The sequence below is a fragment of the Oreochromis niloticus genome, linkage group LG5 (assembly GCF_001858045.2).
Source record: "Oreochromis niloticus isolate F11D_XX linkage group LG5, O_niloticus_UMD_NMBU, whole genome shotgun sequence".
NCBI lineage: Eukaryota > Metazoa > Chordata > Actinopteri > Cichliformes > Cichlidae > Oreochromis > Oreochromis niloticus.
Genome location: NC_031970.2, coordinates 37,097,334 through 37,112,748, shown reverse-complemented (window position 1 = coordinate 37,112,748; position 15,415 = coordinate 37,097,334). Strand labels below are relative to the sequence as shown.

The 15,415-nt window shown below is 44.2% G+C and overlaps 1 protein-coding gene across 1 annotated transcript; it reads left to right on the top strand.

The window, feature by feature from the left end:
- The first annotated feature begins 5,835 nt into the window (after window positions 1-5,835).
- Window positions 5,836-15,056, top strand: znf831 (zinc finger protein 831). Its single transcript, XM_025907593.1, has 4 exons — window positions 5,836-6,301; window positions 7,911-12,180; window positions 14,119-14,403; window positions 14,995-15,056. Exons 2-4 carry the CDS (start codon window positions 7,959-7,961, stop codon window positions 15,054-15,056), a joined length of 4,569 nt encoding a protein of 1,522 aa, XP_025763378.1. The 5' UTR covers window positions 5,836-6,301; window positions 7,911-7,958.
- Window positions 15,057-15,415: the final 359 nt, after the last annotated feature.

The window sequence follows — 15,415 nt, the reverse complement described above, 5'->3', positions numbered from 1 at the left end:
TTCACGCACACATTCACACACTGGTGATGGCAAGCTACATTGTAGTCACAGCCACCCTGGGGCGCACTGACAGAGGCGAGGCTGCCGGACACTGGCGCCACCGGGCCCTCTGACCACCACCAGTTTACACAAATATTTTAAGACAGTAAGACGGGGGTAATAGTGACAGATGGTTTCAAGGTGGGGTGGGATTATATCAGGGATTGATCCACATCCTAACTGTTTGAAGTGCTGATGGACAGGCTGACAGATGAGGTCAGGCAGGAGTCTCAGTGGATTATGATGTTTGCAGATGACATCATGATCTATAGTGAGAGCAGGTGGAAGAGAGCCTGAAGAGCTCTTCTGGAGAGAAGAGGATTGAAAGTCAGTAGAAACAAGACAGAATACATGTGTATGAATGAGGGGGAGACAGATAGAAAGATGAGCATACAAAGGGTAGAGGTAGTGAATTTTGATGAGTTTAAATACCTGGGTTCAACCATCCAAAGCAACAGACAGTACACAAGTGAGGTGAAGAAAAAAAGAGTGTAGGCAGGGTGGAGTCAGTAGAGACGAGTGTCAGAGGTGATTTGTGACAGAGGAATAGCAGCAAGACTGAAAGGAAATATTTACAAGATTAGCTGCTGTTATGTGTGGTTTGGAGACAGTTACACTAACAGCAGGACAGGAGGTGGAGGTGGCAGAGTTGGGTATATCAAAGGGACGGCTCAGGTTGAGCAGTCTGGGGGCAAAGTTAGAGAAGCAAGACAGACGGTTTGGACATGTGCAGAGGAGGGATAATGGATATCGGATGAAAAGAGGAAGACCTGAGAGGAGTTTAATGGATGTAGTGAAGGAGGACATTCAGAGGGTTGGTGTGAGAAAGGGAGCAGCCAGAGGAGAAAATATCATTACAACCAATAGCAAAATTGGTAAGTAAAATGAAATATTGCAAAAACAACAAAGCAGAATTTTAAAAGGCAATCAAAAGTTATAGTACTTATATTGCTTCTGAATGTGCAAGTGAAGACCAGAGAGATGGTGATAGGCTTCAGAAGCACGTTTATAACATGTCTGTTTCTATTCTGGGACAGGATGTTGATGTGATGCAAGTACCTGGTGATCCACTCAGGCACCAGGCTGAACTGGACCATCAACACAGATGTTTTATACAAGAAACGGGTGAGCAGGCTGTATTTTCTAAGGAAGGTGAGATTCTTCCAAATTTGCAGTGAGATGAGATTTTCTGTCTCTAATTTGTGCTGGTATGCTGTGCTGGTGTGCTGGAGAGCAAGATCAAAGCTGGTGACACCAGGAAACTGGATAAACTGATTAGAAAAACTGGCTCTGTGATTGGCTGGCCGTGGTGGAGAAGAGGTTATCCATCATGGCTAATTCTGGCCGCCCTCTGCACCACTATAATAAAAACAACAACAACAACAACAATATTATTAACACAATTCTAACACTTTTAATGCAAATACGTTCTATTTATGCATTCAAGACTTTTTGTCACCCCTGATCCAGCAGAGGGTGCAAAAGAGCACCATCTCAGACACAAAGGGAAAGAAAAGAGTCAAATTTCGGATCACTTTCTGATTCTTTGATTAATGCTGGTTTGCAGTTTTTACACTGACAGGAGTGTCAGTGTTTGGCAGCTGGTTGTGAACAAGAGTGGGACATGAGGCTGCTGTGCTTTAGCTACTGAGAAGATGAACATGTAATTGGTTATAGGCCTGCAGCGACTCCCACCCACGTACACATGCACACACATTAATGCTCAGTTACCACTTCCTGTAATGTGGTTCATCACCGCTAGTGCTGGCCAAAAACAAAGAGCCAAAAATGCAGTGTAATACATACAGATTACACGGATGATGGTGGAAACCTGTTATGGAAAAGGTAGACCTTTTCAAATGACCCCCATCAAACACCGATGAAATAGGCTGAATATCTTGCAATGTAGGTACATTTTGAAGGAAGCCGATTGTTTTCTGTCATTTCTTGTATTGCTCCAGTGGTGGATGCTCATATTTAACAGGGTAAGAGCTTGAAATAATGAAATCGGTGCATGTATAATAAAGCTCAGAGTGAAGTCTGAGCTTCACACTGATCGAAACACTTTCTGACGGTTTTTTACTCTCTGTATGCTGTGAGAGGAGATATCCCTGATATTGTCAACTTAGGCACAAAGGTCATGCTGTGAGCACAAAAGCCCCACCTACCTGTTGTTCAGATCTTCCGTTTACAACCACTTAGAATTAAGCTGGCTTGAAGGGGGAGTGGGGCTGAAAATGTCTATTTAACGTTTTGTTGCACAACAACATTTTTTGTTATTGCTGTTGTTTCTAGAAGTATTTGGTACTACTGTGGTTATGCCAACATCCACGGTGTGACTCAGCATGTGTCAGACACTCCCAAGAGCAGCTGTACGCACATGGATAAAAGTCTACATTGCAACAAAACAACCATCTCTCTTAAACTATGTTGTGCGTCGGCAGCTGAGAGGCCAGCAGGAGCAGAAGGAACACGTTGTTTGTCTCTTGTCACTGCTGACCATCAGCTGTAAAACTCGACTCAACCTTGTATCCTAGTAACCTGAACAACACAGCCAAATAACAATTTATCAACATCATCAGACCTCTGCTGACTTTTTTTCAGCAGACTCCTGCACACATCCACACACTGTGATTTTGTTTCATCTGACTGGGGCTTTAAAACCATGCACTAAAACTGTGCTTCCGCCCTACAGGGCAGTGTGCAGACTGTAGAAAACATGCGTGGTAGGAGGTGTCTTGTTGCCATGTCGACACAAACCATGCTCTTAGCAGACCAGCCTCCAGTTGCCTTGGAGACTGGCTAGAGTCTGTGGCGGTGGAATGATAGAAAAACACTTTGTTTTTTAACAGCAGATGTCATCTGATAATTACACGGCTGATCCCACGTGATGACATCATGTTCAGAATATCAGCAGCAAGGATTTGACAGCAATATTAATGCATTTAAAGAAAGATTTTCATTAAAGGGGACCTGTTCTGCTAATTTCCAACTCCATCTTTCTGTTCTTGGACTGTATAAGACTCCCATTTAAAATAATAATAATAATGGATTGGATTTCATATAGCGCTTTACAATGCCACTATTCATTCACACACTGGTGGAGGCAGCTACAGTTGTAGCCACAGCTGCCCTGGGGCAGACTGACAGAGGCGAGGCTGCCATATCGCGCCATCGGCCCCTCTGGCCAACACCAGTAGGCGGTAGGGTAAAGTGTCTTGCCCAAGGACACAACGACCAGGACAGACAGCCCAGGGATCGAACCGGCGACCTTCCGGTTGCAGATACGCATCCCAACCCCCTTGAGCCACGGGGCGACTGTGGCTCAGGGGGCGACCTGCATGTGTCGCATGTGTCTTATAGCAGGCCTTAATGTAGTTTATATTATGTTATATATTATGAAACACGCCATTTTAGTTTCCCTTCCCACTTTGTTTAAGCCAACTTTGTTCTGGTTGGCTGCTTCTTGCAAACAGAATGTTTGAGTAGCTGGTGGGCGGGGCCCGAACTGGCAACATTAGAGATGTTTTTGGTTGCTTAAATATATATTAAGATACACATAGAGAAACTGAATATATATGTGTAGTCAATAGTTTTGTGTTAACAGTGGATTGATTTGCTTGTGTGTATTCATCGTCATAGTAACAAATTCATAAAAGGCCCAACACGGCCTGTAATTAAATACATGGACTGCATAGTCACTTTAAAGTACTTTTTGTAAAACTGGCCAGTAGACTCATAAAAATCTAATGCCTGAGAACAACTTAAAAATACAAAACAACATTAGTTTGTATTTTTATACTGAACTGGTTTAACTAAACCTAACCAAAGATACAGAACTGTAAAGTGAAGACAGAATAAAACAAAAGAGGACAAGTGAACAATCTTTAATAAAGGACAGTATTTAAGGATTTAAGGACTTATCCGATCACAGCATCCGATACTGTTTAAACAATATAAAACCATGAATTCAAATCACATGTATCAGTCTGGTCAGTTGCACCCTGTTATTTAGTGGGAAGTGAATTCAGATGTTTGTGCTGTCAGCATTCACAATACAAAAAAGGTTGTTGATATCTGATATCTGATATCTGGATGTTAAAAAATACTACACGTTACTCTGATTTTGTTCTCACCTGTCCACATTTAGTTTGTTTTTACCCACAATTGCAAAATTCCTTGCATCTATTTTTTTACCCATGTTTTTTGTGGTTAGCCCAGTTGCAGAGCACTGGCAGAACTAGTAAATACTTGCATGTACAGTGTGAACACATAAGCTGGCCATAAACATTTTTAAGGCAATATATATATATGTCTAAATAAATACTAATGTTAAAAAGTATAAATTATTTATTGTTAGGTCAAATGTTTGATTTGGTCCAAATGATGACTGGTCCGTAGTCTACCACTGTCATATCAGCTTTGTTAGGGAGTGTGGGAATACTGAAGGTTGTGTTAACATCATGTTGGACTGCTCCTTTAAAATGTAGTAAGCATCCAATCATCTCCATCATCTGGTGCCGTAGCTATGGTAACGACATTTTCTTGCTGTTAGCATAGGTACGGTAGTGTGAAGCCACCTGCGATGCATTTTGTCACCAACCCTGAAATTAATTATTCGAAATGCAGAAATAAATATAAATAAATAAATGTATAAAAGTGATGCATCCCAAATGAAAATTAATAGAAATTAAGGATGCATGTGTTAAGGGCAGGGCAGCACGGTGGCACGGTGGTTAGCACTGTTGCCTGAGTTCAATTCCACCATCAGGTCTTTCTGTGTGGAGTTTGCATGTTCTCCCCGTGTTTGCGTGGGTTCCCTCCGGGTACTCCGGCTTCCTCCCACCGTCCAAAGACATGCAGCTTGTGGGGATAGGTTAATTGGATAATCGAAATTGTCACTAGGTGTGAATGTGCGAGTGAATGTGAGCGTGAATGGTTGTCTGTCCCTGTGTGTTGGCCCTGCGACAGACTGGCGACCTGTCCAGGGTGTACCCCGCCTCTCGCCCTATGACTGCTGGGATAGGCTCCAGCGCCCCCCACGACCCTGAAAAGGATAAGCGGAAGCGGATGGATGTGTTAAGTCATAGTTTTGGCATTGTTAGTCTTCCATACTTATGTAGGAATTTGAAGGGTCGGTGTGCAGCCACAGGAAAAGAGCTATGATCTAATGTGTTGCTTGTTGTCTGAGTCTTTAACGATGGTAGAAAATTTCACCATTAGATATTTCTACTTGTTTTCCACTGCATTGTTTGAGAACAAACTCACCACATCCTATCTTTGCCAGTTTACTCTGGTTCAAGCTAAGGAGAGCTACTGCCAAAAATAACTCCTATGTCCTCACTATTTTCTGTCTGAAACAGATCAATACAGTCAACAATCTGTCTCTTAATATGCAGTCAGTCTCACCAAACCAGTAACAATATATGGAGCAAACCTATGGAGTCCAAAAGGAATAAACGAGCATTGCTTTACAAGCACGTGCATGTGAACTCATGTACTTCTGCACAATAATACATGCTGTCTGACGGGGGCTGTTGTTGGAGGAGGGAAATTCACTCCAACCTCTCACAACTCATCCATTTGTTCTATGCTTGAGAGAGTGAGAGCAGCACACGTGCAGCCAAGCAGCCACATCAACATTAGCTTTGCTGCACCCTTGTGTATGTGGGTGTATGAAATACGATGTGTGGGAGGAAGTAGGTGGGGGGCAGCGAGCATATAAGTGAACCAGGAGTCAGGTACTGCCTCAAACTGTTGACGGTAAAGTCAGTCATTCAGCCGCTGAAGGTAAGCTTGCCTTTGTCACTGCACTTCCTCTGTCCTAGCCCGTTGCTTTCACTTTGTTTTTTTCTGTCCAACTGTGTTAGCCTCGTATCCTTCCATCTGTGCTTAGGGCCTCACCGCTCATTCACTCCCGCTGATCTCTTTCTGTATAATCTATGTTTTCAACTTGTCCTCCGGAAGTCTTTGTTTGACAGTCACACACACCCACCCAGCCAGCCAGCCCTTCTCCTTCCCTCACTCCCCTCCTCTCTGCCTCACCACTTTCAGAGTGCATCTTCTCTCTCATTTGCATTTCTTCCGCTTCCTCGTGACAAGAAACAGTTCATGTCAAAGAGCCGTGAGAGAAGATCAGATTGGAGAGGTGCTAGATGGCAGAGCAACACGAAATGAGCAGGTACACAGAGGATGCACCGGTTCACTGTGAACGGCTGTTTAGACTGGATAATTATCACTGATTGGAGTGTAAAGCGAGACGGTAAGTGACTTCTGCTTTATTGTCTTCTGCAGTTTTTTCTTCTCTCAGTTGTTGCGCCTGAGTTTTGGCCTAGTTAAACACACTAAGTTCTGGTTTCTGGCAGTGCTGTTCTTACCTAAACACTATGATGGCTGGCAACACTGTCAGATATTTCCTCTTTTCAAACTTTCATTTTATAAAGTCACATCCATAACTGGAAATGACATTTTCACTTTCCACAGAAACATTTAATAGGTCTTCTTTATGTCCCCATGTCGAGAGATTTTTGTGATGTTTTGTTCTTAGTGCAAGCACAGGCTGGTGTTTCAGCACAGTGCAACTTCTTCTTAAACCTAACTCACACATCTTTAACTTCTTAACAACCATCTGGTCAGTAACAACCCATCCAGAGTTAGGGCTGGAATTTAATTTTTTTTTTTGACACATCATAATAAATACAGAAATATCCAAAAATTACAAGTTGTTACTTTTCAAGTTTTAAGTCGGCTGTTGCAAGCTTTTCCACTTGGTGTTCCAGATATGAGAAAGGTGTATGTTCACTAAACCCTAACCTTTATCTCTCACTTAGACTAAGTGTGCTTATAGAATGAAAGCTCCCTTCATTTTTCTTCCTACATGAAGTTGCAGCATGTGCACCATATGACATATTTACATAACGGCAAGGAAGTGAAAGCACATTACAGCAGGAGGGTCGAGCTCCATGAATAATGTTGTAAAAGTAAGACACACTCACAAGGTGCTCTTCACTCACTCAGCCGAACGTGAACAGAGACCAACTTTCCTCAGTTCACAGCACCAGAAAAAGTCTCTGACGTGGGCGTGCTCATGCTGTACAACCAACAAAAGAGCGTGTCGAGTGCCAACTGTACTTCTGTGGGTGAATTATGCAAAATCACCATCACAGCAACAGGAAATGAAATTTTCTCACTCTAATGCACAGCTCCCCTTTGATTTGATTTGATCTGATTATTGCACCAATATGACAGTCAGTCAGGACCGAACGCTGCCACATGATACTCTGAACATCAAGGGTATGCCTTATAATTGATGCAGACTGGTGACAGAGGTAACAGCTAATGCCAGCAGACATACTTGATTTGGCGAGATAAAAGCCCGCCCCAACACACACACACACACACACACACACACCCCACTGTGATACTGCATGCACGTATGTGCACATTTCTCTCCATGGTTTCGACTCTCATTTCCACACGCAGAGCACATCTTAACCTGCCACTGAAATGAAAAAGGAGAGCTTGAAATGCCTTTGCTTCCCACTGTGGATATTATTGCTCATTACCACAATGATATTACTCAGAACCAAGTGTGTTTTCATTTTTTTTATATTGCAAAACACATCTCCCTGGATTTTTATCAGGCAAAATCCAGACTGGATTAATTGCTTTATAAGCCATCTGTCCTGGAGAATATTGCATATCTGTCATCAGTACTGTGCTCATTTCTTGGGGCTGGTCACCAGTTAAAGAACAAAACGTACTCCAGGAGTAATCACATTTTCCTGTTTAAGTGAGCTGTAGCAAAATTCCTGCCCCCTTTTAATTTAACGCAAAGCGGAGGTCTAATGCAAACTGTTCTTATCTTACAGGTAATTAGAGACCTGCCACTGGTACATCACGACAGCAGCAGCGTTACCATGGAGACTGGCAAGCCAGGATTGGCGAGTGCTCCGGTGCACATCAGCTCCGTCACAGCGCAGGCAGAGAAAAGGATGGATGTCCAGGCTCCCCTGACGGCTGTTTACATCCACACAGTGCCTGCTCTGGCCACGCAGCCTTACCCTCAGCCGCCTGCAGCTGCTCCAGAAGCAGCCACACTCCATCTGGGCATGCCACCGCTCTACACCAAGGAGACATTTCCCATCCTCACGCTCCATATTGCTGGTGGGTTGCAGTCTCAGCCGGGATTGAGCCTGGCAGCTGCTGCTCCCGCAGCCAGACCCAAGTCTGCAGGAAAGCACGTGTGTCCTCACTGCGGACGGGACTGCATGAAGCCCAGCGTGCTGGAGAAGCATCTGCGCTGCCACACGGGGGAGCGGCCCTACCCCTGCACCACTTGTGGAGTTTCATTTAAGACTCAGAGTAACCTCTACAAACACAGACGTACCCAGGCACATGCACGCCTTTCACTGGAGTCAGAGCAGAGCAGCTTAGACAGCATGTCTGGCTCAAGAGAGACTTGCACTTCCAGTTTGTCTCTCGAGGAATGCGGTGAAGAGCCAGGCAGCACAGAGAAGGACTCTTCACTATCTGCTGCTGAAAGCACTGGTCCAGCCAGTGCTCCAAAGGTCTGCTCTGTGAAGACACAACGCTGTGTCCAGGAAGACAACGAGCTGAGCCTCACAGTTCAAAACTCAAAACCAAATGGAAGCGAAATGGTAATAAAGGAAAGTGAAAAACTTCCACCGAGTGTTAGTAGACACCTTCCCCTTCAGAGACAAGAGGCCACACTGTTTTCCAAACAGTGGGAAAGCTCGGTGTCAAGAGGGAAATCGCAGAGTCACGAGAGCACAGACTCTGGCTTCAGCGAGACTAGTGACCACTATCCAAGCCCTGGCAGTGTTTTGCTCGATCACAGTATGGATTCAGTCGCAGAATCCACCAAAGAGCATCTTGAAGAACCCGCCACCAGGCGCACACCTACAGAATCAGATCACGGCAGACAGGAGTCCAAAGACTCTGCCAGAGAGCAGGAGCAGAAGGCCCTAGAGGAGCGCATATCTAAGCTGATATCTGATAATACAGCTGTTGTGGAGGACAAACAGCTGGAGAATGTGAGACCACGGAAGACCGTTTTATCAAAGCAGGGAAGCATTGACCTTCCCATGCCGTACACGTACAAGGATTCGTTTCACTTTGACATGAAATTAGGTCAGACTCAGAATGTTTTGTCACAAAGAAACAAGAAGCCAGGGATTTACAGTTCTGTGCCCACTCAGCGCTCCTCCACCATGGACCATGCCCCCTTGACTCGCAGCAATTCCCTCCCCTTCAGTGTCACCCTCCTGCAGCCCGAGAGAAGCAGCCCGACCTCCTCCAATCAGAGGGATTATGTAACGCTAGTCCGAAGGGGAAGCTCTGGCCAGATCAACCCAACAGGTTTCGCGATCAAGCCTGCGAACCAGCAATCATCCACCCACCGCCCACTGGTCCGGCAGACAGCCGTAGACTGCAACCACGCAACAGACGGTCTCATCAGGAATTCATCTGTGGAGGAGGCGTGGAGCAGCAGCCTCAGTTGTGACGGGGATGGCGGTGACATTTGTGGAGAATCGAGCAACAGAAAGTTCCGGAGGAAGAAAGCGCAGAAGTTCGCCTACAACAAGTGGTACATGTACGGGGGTGGAACATTTAAAAAGCTATACAATGCTGAGAAAAGTGGCGATAACAGTGTTATCAAAGGCAGGAAATGTTCAGCAAACCCTGAGCATGAGCTTGTTCAGGGTCTGCAGAAAAGGGCACCGCTGGCAGTAACGACAACATGTTTGACAAGCAACGGTACCACAGTTGGCCCTCCTGCCAATCTCTCCTTTGTCCCTGCTGTGGATTTTAATCTACAAACTAGCTCGCTTAATTCATCATGCCTCGCTCTCAAAGCTCCACTCCGGAGGAATCTGTCTTTGTCAGTACTGCCGTTACCTTCTATCGGCTCGCTGGTTAGTCACAAAACAGACTGTGTGAACAGATCAGAAGCTGGGAGACTGATGAATGAAGACAAAAAACATAGTGTTTCCACATCGCAGCTGTGCGGAGCCCATATTCCTTCAGACAGGAAAAAGCTGAGAACTGATGACAAAATAATTTGCCCTCTGCAGATGGAGACTGACCCAAACACAATGCTTGCTCATCCCACACCCTCTGTCACTCAGCAGGAAGCGAACCTCACTTACATCAATCTTAACAACAATCCACAACATACTCCGCTCAAAGGGCCTCTATTCAAGTCGGGCATAATCAATGCAAACACAACCTCTGTTAGCACCTCAGCAACTGCTTCCAGTCCCCCTGCTGCAAAGAACAGCTTCCTGCCCAAGTACCAACTCAAGTTACCCAATGTTGCTGAACCTGATTTAACTTTTTCACCGCAAGTTGTGGATAAACCACCAGGAACTGAAGCCCACACTTTCACCTCTGTTCTGTCATCTCCTCACATTGAGCGCAGCTTGACCTCGGTCACAACGAGTGTAAAGAACTGCAAAGACCCCACAGCTTCACAGCTGGGGCTAACTTGTGATCTTAAGAAGACGAATGCTTTCAGCTCCGCGCAGGACCAGCTTGTCTCAACAGTTTGTCATGCTGCAACATCACGACTCAGTCAGAATTTGCCGTGTAGCGTAGCTGTAGTGCACAAACAATTTGCAGCAACCACAATAACCACAAGCTGCCTGCAAGATTATCAGGCAGGATTATGCAGCACTTTGATCCAGCCTTCGAAATGTACGACATCTGCACAGCAACCCAGACCTGTTGCACCTGCTGTTGCTACACTTACCGTAACCACAGCGAGCAGTCAGACATCTGCTGCTGCCGTTAAAGCTGCGTCATATGATCAGTCTAACCCTCCACTCTCTCACATACAACTCTCAGCACAATCAAACGTGCTGAATCCTGTTAGCGTACCACACGTTAGCACAAACACCCCAGTGGTGCCTTGTCACATTGTACCTTTTGACCAGGTACAACCAGCTGCTCAGAACGTGTTCCATGTGCACACAGCAGACCTCCAGATCTGCCTCCAGATCATATCTGATGAGCAGTTAGCCCTCATCGAACCCCAGATAGAGCGTCTATCGGGTACCAGTGTCTCCCAGAGACAGGACACTGAGGGTGGGACCTTAGAAGGTGTCCAGAGCAAAACTCGGGGCTTTTTTGCTGCTGAAAGCAACAGTGAGGCAAAAGAGAGTACACAACCCAGACAACAAAAGGGCAAAAATGAGTCTTTCCCTGCACTTACCACTGAGAGAATAATGACTTCTGTGCCTTTGCAATTTGGGAAAACAGAGCCAAGTTCCCACCTGGCTCAGCAAAGCAGTTCCACTCAGGCTGCAGCATCAGCTGAATCTCTCCCTCCGCCACTACACCCACACAAAAACAGTCATGTAAACATGGTCACAGAGACTCAGAGCACTGCGGGTAATGTAATGTCAACTCCTGCTCCGCTCGGAGGTGTAAAGTCAGGAGGAAGACAAACTTCAGTGGAGGAACAGACTCTCTCTCTGAACCGCTGTGCTGAGGAGCAGGTTTTGCTGGATCGGAGGGTCAGCCAAGGTGCAACCGTCTTGCAAGCTCTCTCTGGCCAACACAAGCTCAGCAGGAGCTCTCCCTCTTCCAGCACAGAAAATCAGAATAACTTGAAAAGTGAACTGCTGTGCAAAGAAGGCCAACATAAGCTTAATAATCAGGGCGACTCATGTAATGTCAGCATAATGAAAACTAAGGGCGAAGCCTCCGAATACAAAGGCAGCAGGTTAGAAAGTGGAGAGCACTGGAGCCACTCTCCCTCTCCTGCATGCTCTGATAAAGTCTCTGGGTCGGTCTCTTCACTTTCTATCAATAAAAGCAAAGCTGTGGGACAGCCAAACCCACAAGCATCCATCTACTGCAGTAATCAAGTGGAGCCCACAATATCTGAGACTTTCAATCCATCCAAAGATACAAACATGGGATGTGACAGAGTCGGATCTGTAGGTGATTCCAAAATTTTATTGGACATCACCCCTCATGGTTCACAGGATGTAATCAGCTCACGCCACTCAGAAAAAAGACCAGCTCACTTTGCTTCAGCGTCCTCGAACATCCAGGTGGAAAGATGCAAAGACACCACATCTGTGTGTGCAAGTATTCAGAGCCAGACAGCAGGTACAATTCATCATTTAAATGTATTACCTAACATATATGTTATTATTGCTTCCTACAGTGCAGTTTAAGAATATGACATCATTTTTGGCTCTGCACTGCAGTACAGTGGATTTAAATACAACATGGAATGAGAAAGGAGTGCCCTGCTGTCCCCAAACTGCACCTGTCCCCATCTTTTTAAAATCAACTTAAAGTAATGTGCTGACACTGACATGTCAGTCAATGTTAGGTTAGCTGACAGACGTGCACTCAGTAAATGATAAACAGTAAATGATAAACATCTAGCATTAAGATATAGTATAACTAGTATGTTTTATTTGGCAGTCATATTTAATGAAGATTCTGTTAAAATATTCCACTTCATTCTGTTATGTATAGGTCTACATAGTCTTAAACTGACAAATTGTTTTAAAACAAGGTGAACTGATACGGTGAAATGCAAATACTAAACATTACACATGCTTTATTGGAGTTGTTGCATGTTTTCTCTTTCAACACTAGGTGGCACTAAAGATTCACAGATTTGCAATATGGAGCTCTCATCTGTGCTCGCACAATTACCCAGACCTACAACTTACTGGGAATGAAATGTTTAGGCAAGCAGGGATTTGAATTGTAGGGAAAACAATCCAGTGGAGTTTCATCTGTAAATGTTTCTGTGGCAGAACACAAAAACTTCAGTTTTTGATCATCTTTGTCCTTTTTCGCTGTGACATGTGAGCTGTTCTCCGGCTTTCATGCAGAACTCTAGTGTGTCCCACAGTGTTTGAAAGTGTCATTTGATCCCCATCGCAGCATGGATCACATACTTTCCTGCTTTTTAAATGAAAGGACTGAGGGATTTCAGACAGCTACAGGGTTAAAGGTCACCCCAGAGAGCAGAGGATAAACAAAATGCCTGCCACTCACTGACCTCCAGCTACTGCCTCCTGGGTAAAAGGGTTTGTACCTGTCCTGTGTCGCTGACACAGAGGTTCAGACACATGGTAGCTGTCTGCATCTGTTTACCGCTAATATGATTTTCCTGTAGTTTGTTATCATCTCTACCAGGCTAGTGGCACTGATAGAAAAGTAGCTGTGGACCACAGAGCTTGCCAGATTGAAGACATTTTCATTTCAATTGTAGTTATATCCTCAAATTCATATAACAGCTGTGCACATTTATCTGTGTGTGGCACAAGAATGGGCACGCCCACTGGAAAAATATCTTTTTATCGCCCAGTGAATTCTTGTTTTATTGCTTTTACTTAGCTGGAATAAACAGCTTTGGTTTCCACATTCACGCTTCTTCTCACATCGTAAAATCTCAGGTGCCCTTATGAACCAGCTTTCACTTGCTGTAACCCTTCTTCCCCTTCATGTTGAACAGTGACCTCTTTATGTCCAGCTGGTTTTATATAACTTGTTTTTAATAGAAAATCAGTTAATGTGGCTGATTAGCATGCAGCCAGAACAGTATCTGCAAATTAGGTCCCTTCTGACCCGTCGAAGAAGAATGTTTGAGAATGTTTTGTTGTGCATTTTTTGTGTAGTATAAGTAAAAGGGAAAAATCGTTCCAAGCAGTATTCCATTCAAAGTTTATCCTGATGTAATTCAGGCTGTAGCAGACCCATGTTGTTATCCTCCAAAATTCTATAAAATCCCACTGTTGTTTACTGCCTCACCACTGCAGATACATATTTTGTCTGAAGCCTCATGTGTGCTCCAGATAAACTTAAATACCTACCAGAAGAAAGATCAGAGTAAAAGCTTCTTTCAACAACCAGCATGAATAATATGAAGAATTACAGCGAACAAAATCCGCTTCAGTGTTCATGTGTGGCTGACTACTGCTTGAAAAAAATACAAATGTTTGAGAATGACTGATATGCAGTAAAACTGTGGATTCAGCACCCTAAAGAAAGCAACTGCTTTTTCATTTGTTTTTCTTCCTGGAGGGCTTATGGAGGGATCCTCCCTGGCGAGGTGTGCAGCCCAGAAGGAGCTGCAGATGCAGGAACATGCAAGGACTCCTGGGCAGCCAGACAGCACAGACTGGAAGCAGAAGCAGAGCCAAGGGGCTGAAGAGAAAAACCACCAATGCCTGGGAGAGCGAGGTGACGGTGGGGTGACGGGAGAGGAGGAGAACAGAGGAATCAAAGCAGACAACGCGCCAGGACTGTGGGGGAAGGCCGAGTCAGACTGCAGATCCACAGTTTTATCAAAGGCAGAGGTGAGAGAGAGTGCATCTAATCAGGATCCGTGTTTACTATACAGATCTTTTTTTCATGTGGTCAACACACATGCTGATTTACAAGAACAATTACAACACAACAAAAGCAAAGCCTCAGAGCCGCTTAACCTCCAACATCCAAGTTCTATATAAAAAATTTACAGTTTTCCGAAAATGAAACGCTAATAGCAAAATGCATGAGAGGTTATTGAAATGTACCACACTCTTGCTTCTAAAAAATGTAACCCTAAGCAAAACCTGATGACCTGCATTTTGGGAATTGAATGTTTAGGAGTTAACATATAAAAGACTTGTGTCTGCAAAGGAAATAAAAACTCTATCAAACTCAAACTCAGGATAATTCGAATGTTTAGACTGCTAAAGTTGAGTCAGTTTTTTTGGATTAGTTCAAAGAGCTTTATAGACCCACATATTATCAATTCAAGCTCTTAGGAAAAAAGCCAAGCTGGAAAATAGACAAATGAAAAACATCCAAACATAAAAGTATAAAACCACGTAACACAAGACAGAGAGAGAAAGAGTTAAAGTTACAGTTAGAGATCGTAAACAGCACAACTATATCACTAACCTTTCTCTCCAGCCTTCACCAGCATGCACAGTGAGTTAGGAAACTACGATGACAAGGATCAAATCAGAATTTAACAGTCCTGGAGTTGACCCCACTGTATGCTCTCTAATTTGTGCTTTACTGCATGGTTATTAAGCTCTTAACATCTCTCATTTCAAATGTAGGGTCAGGATTAGGATTTAGTTTTAGAGTCCCTCAGTCTGTTTGGAACACCCAGATGAAAAATCTGGAATTGCAGAAATTCCAAAACAAATCATCAGACTTCATTTAAATGTAGAATCTTATTCTTCAAACATGTCCTGTTTAACACGTGGCTAAAACAAAAGCCTAATGCTAGATCAGTTGAGATAAGAGGTTAACTAAACGTATCACCAGGAGCTCATCTCTCTGGCTTTAGCTACACTGGTTTTAGTCCCTTTAGACAGAATAATGA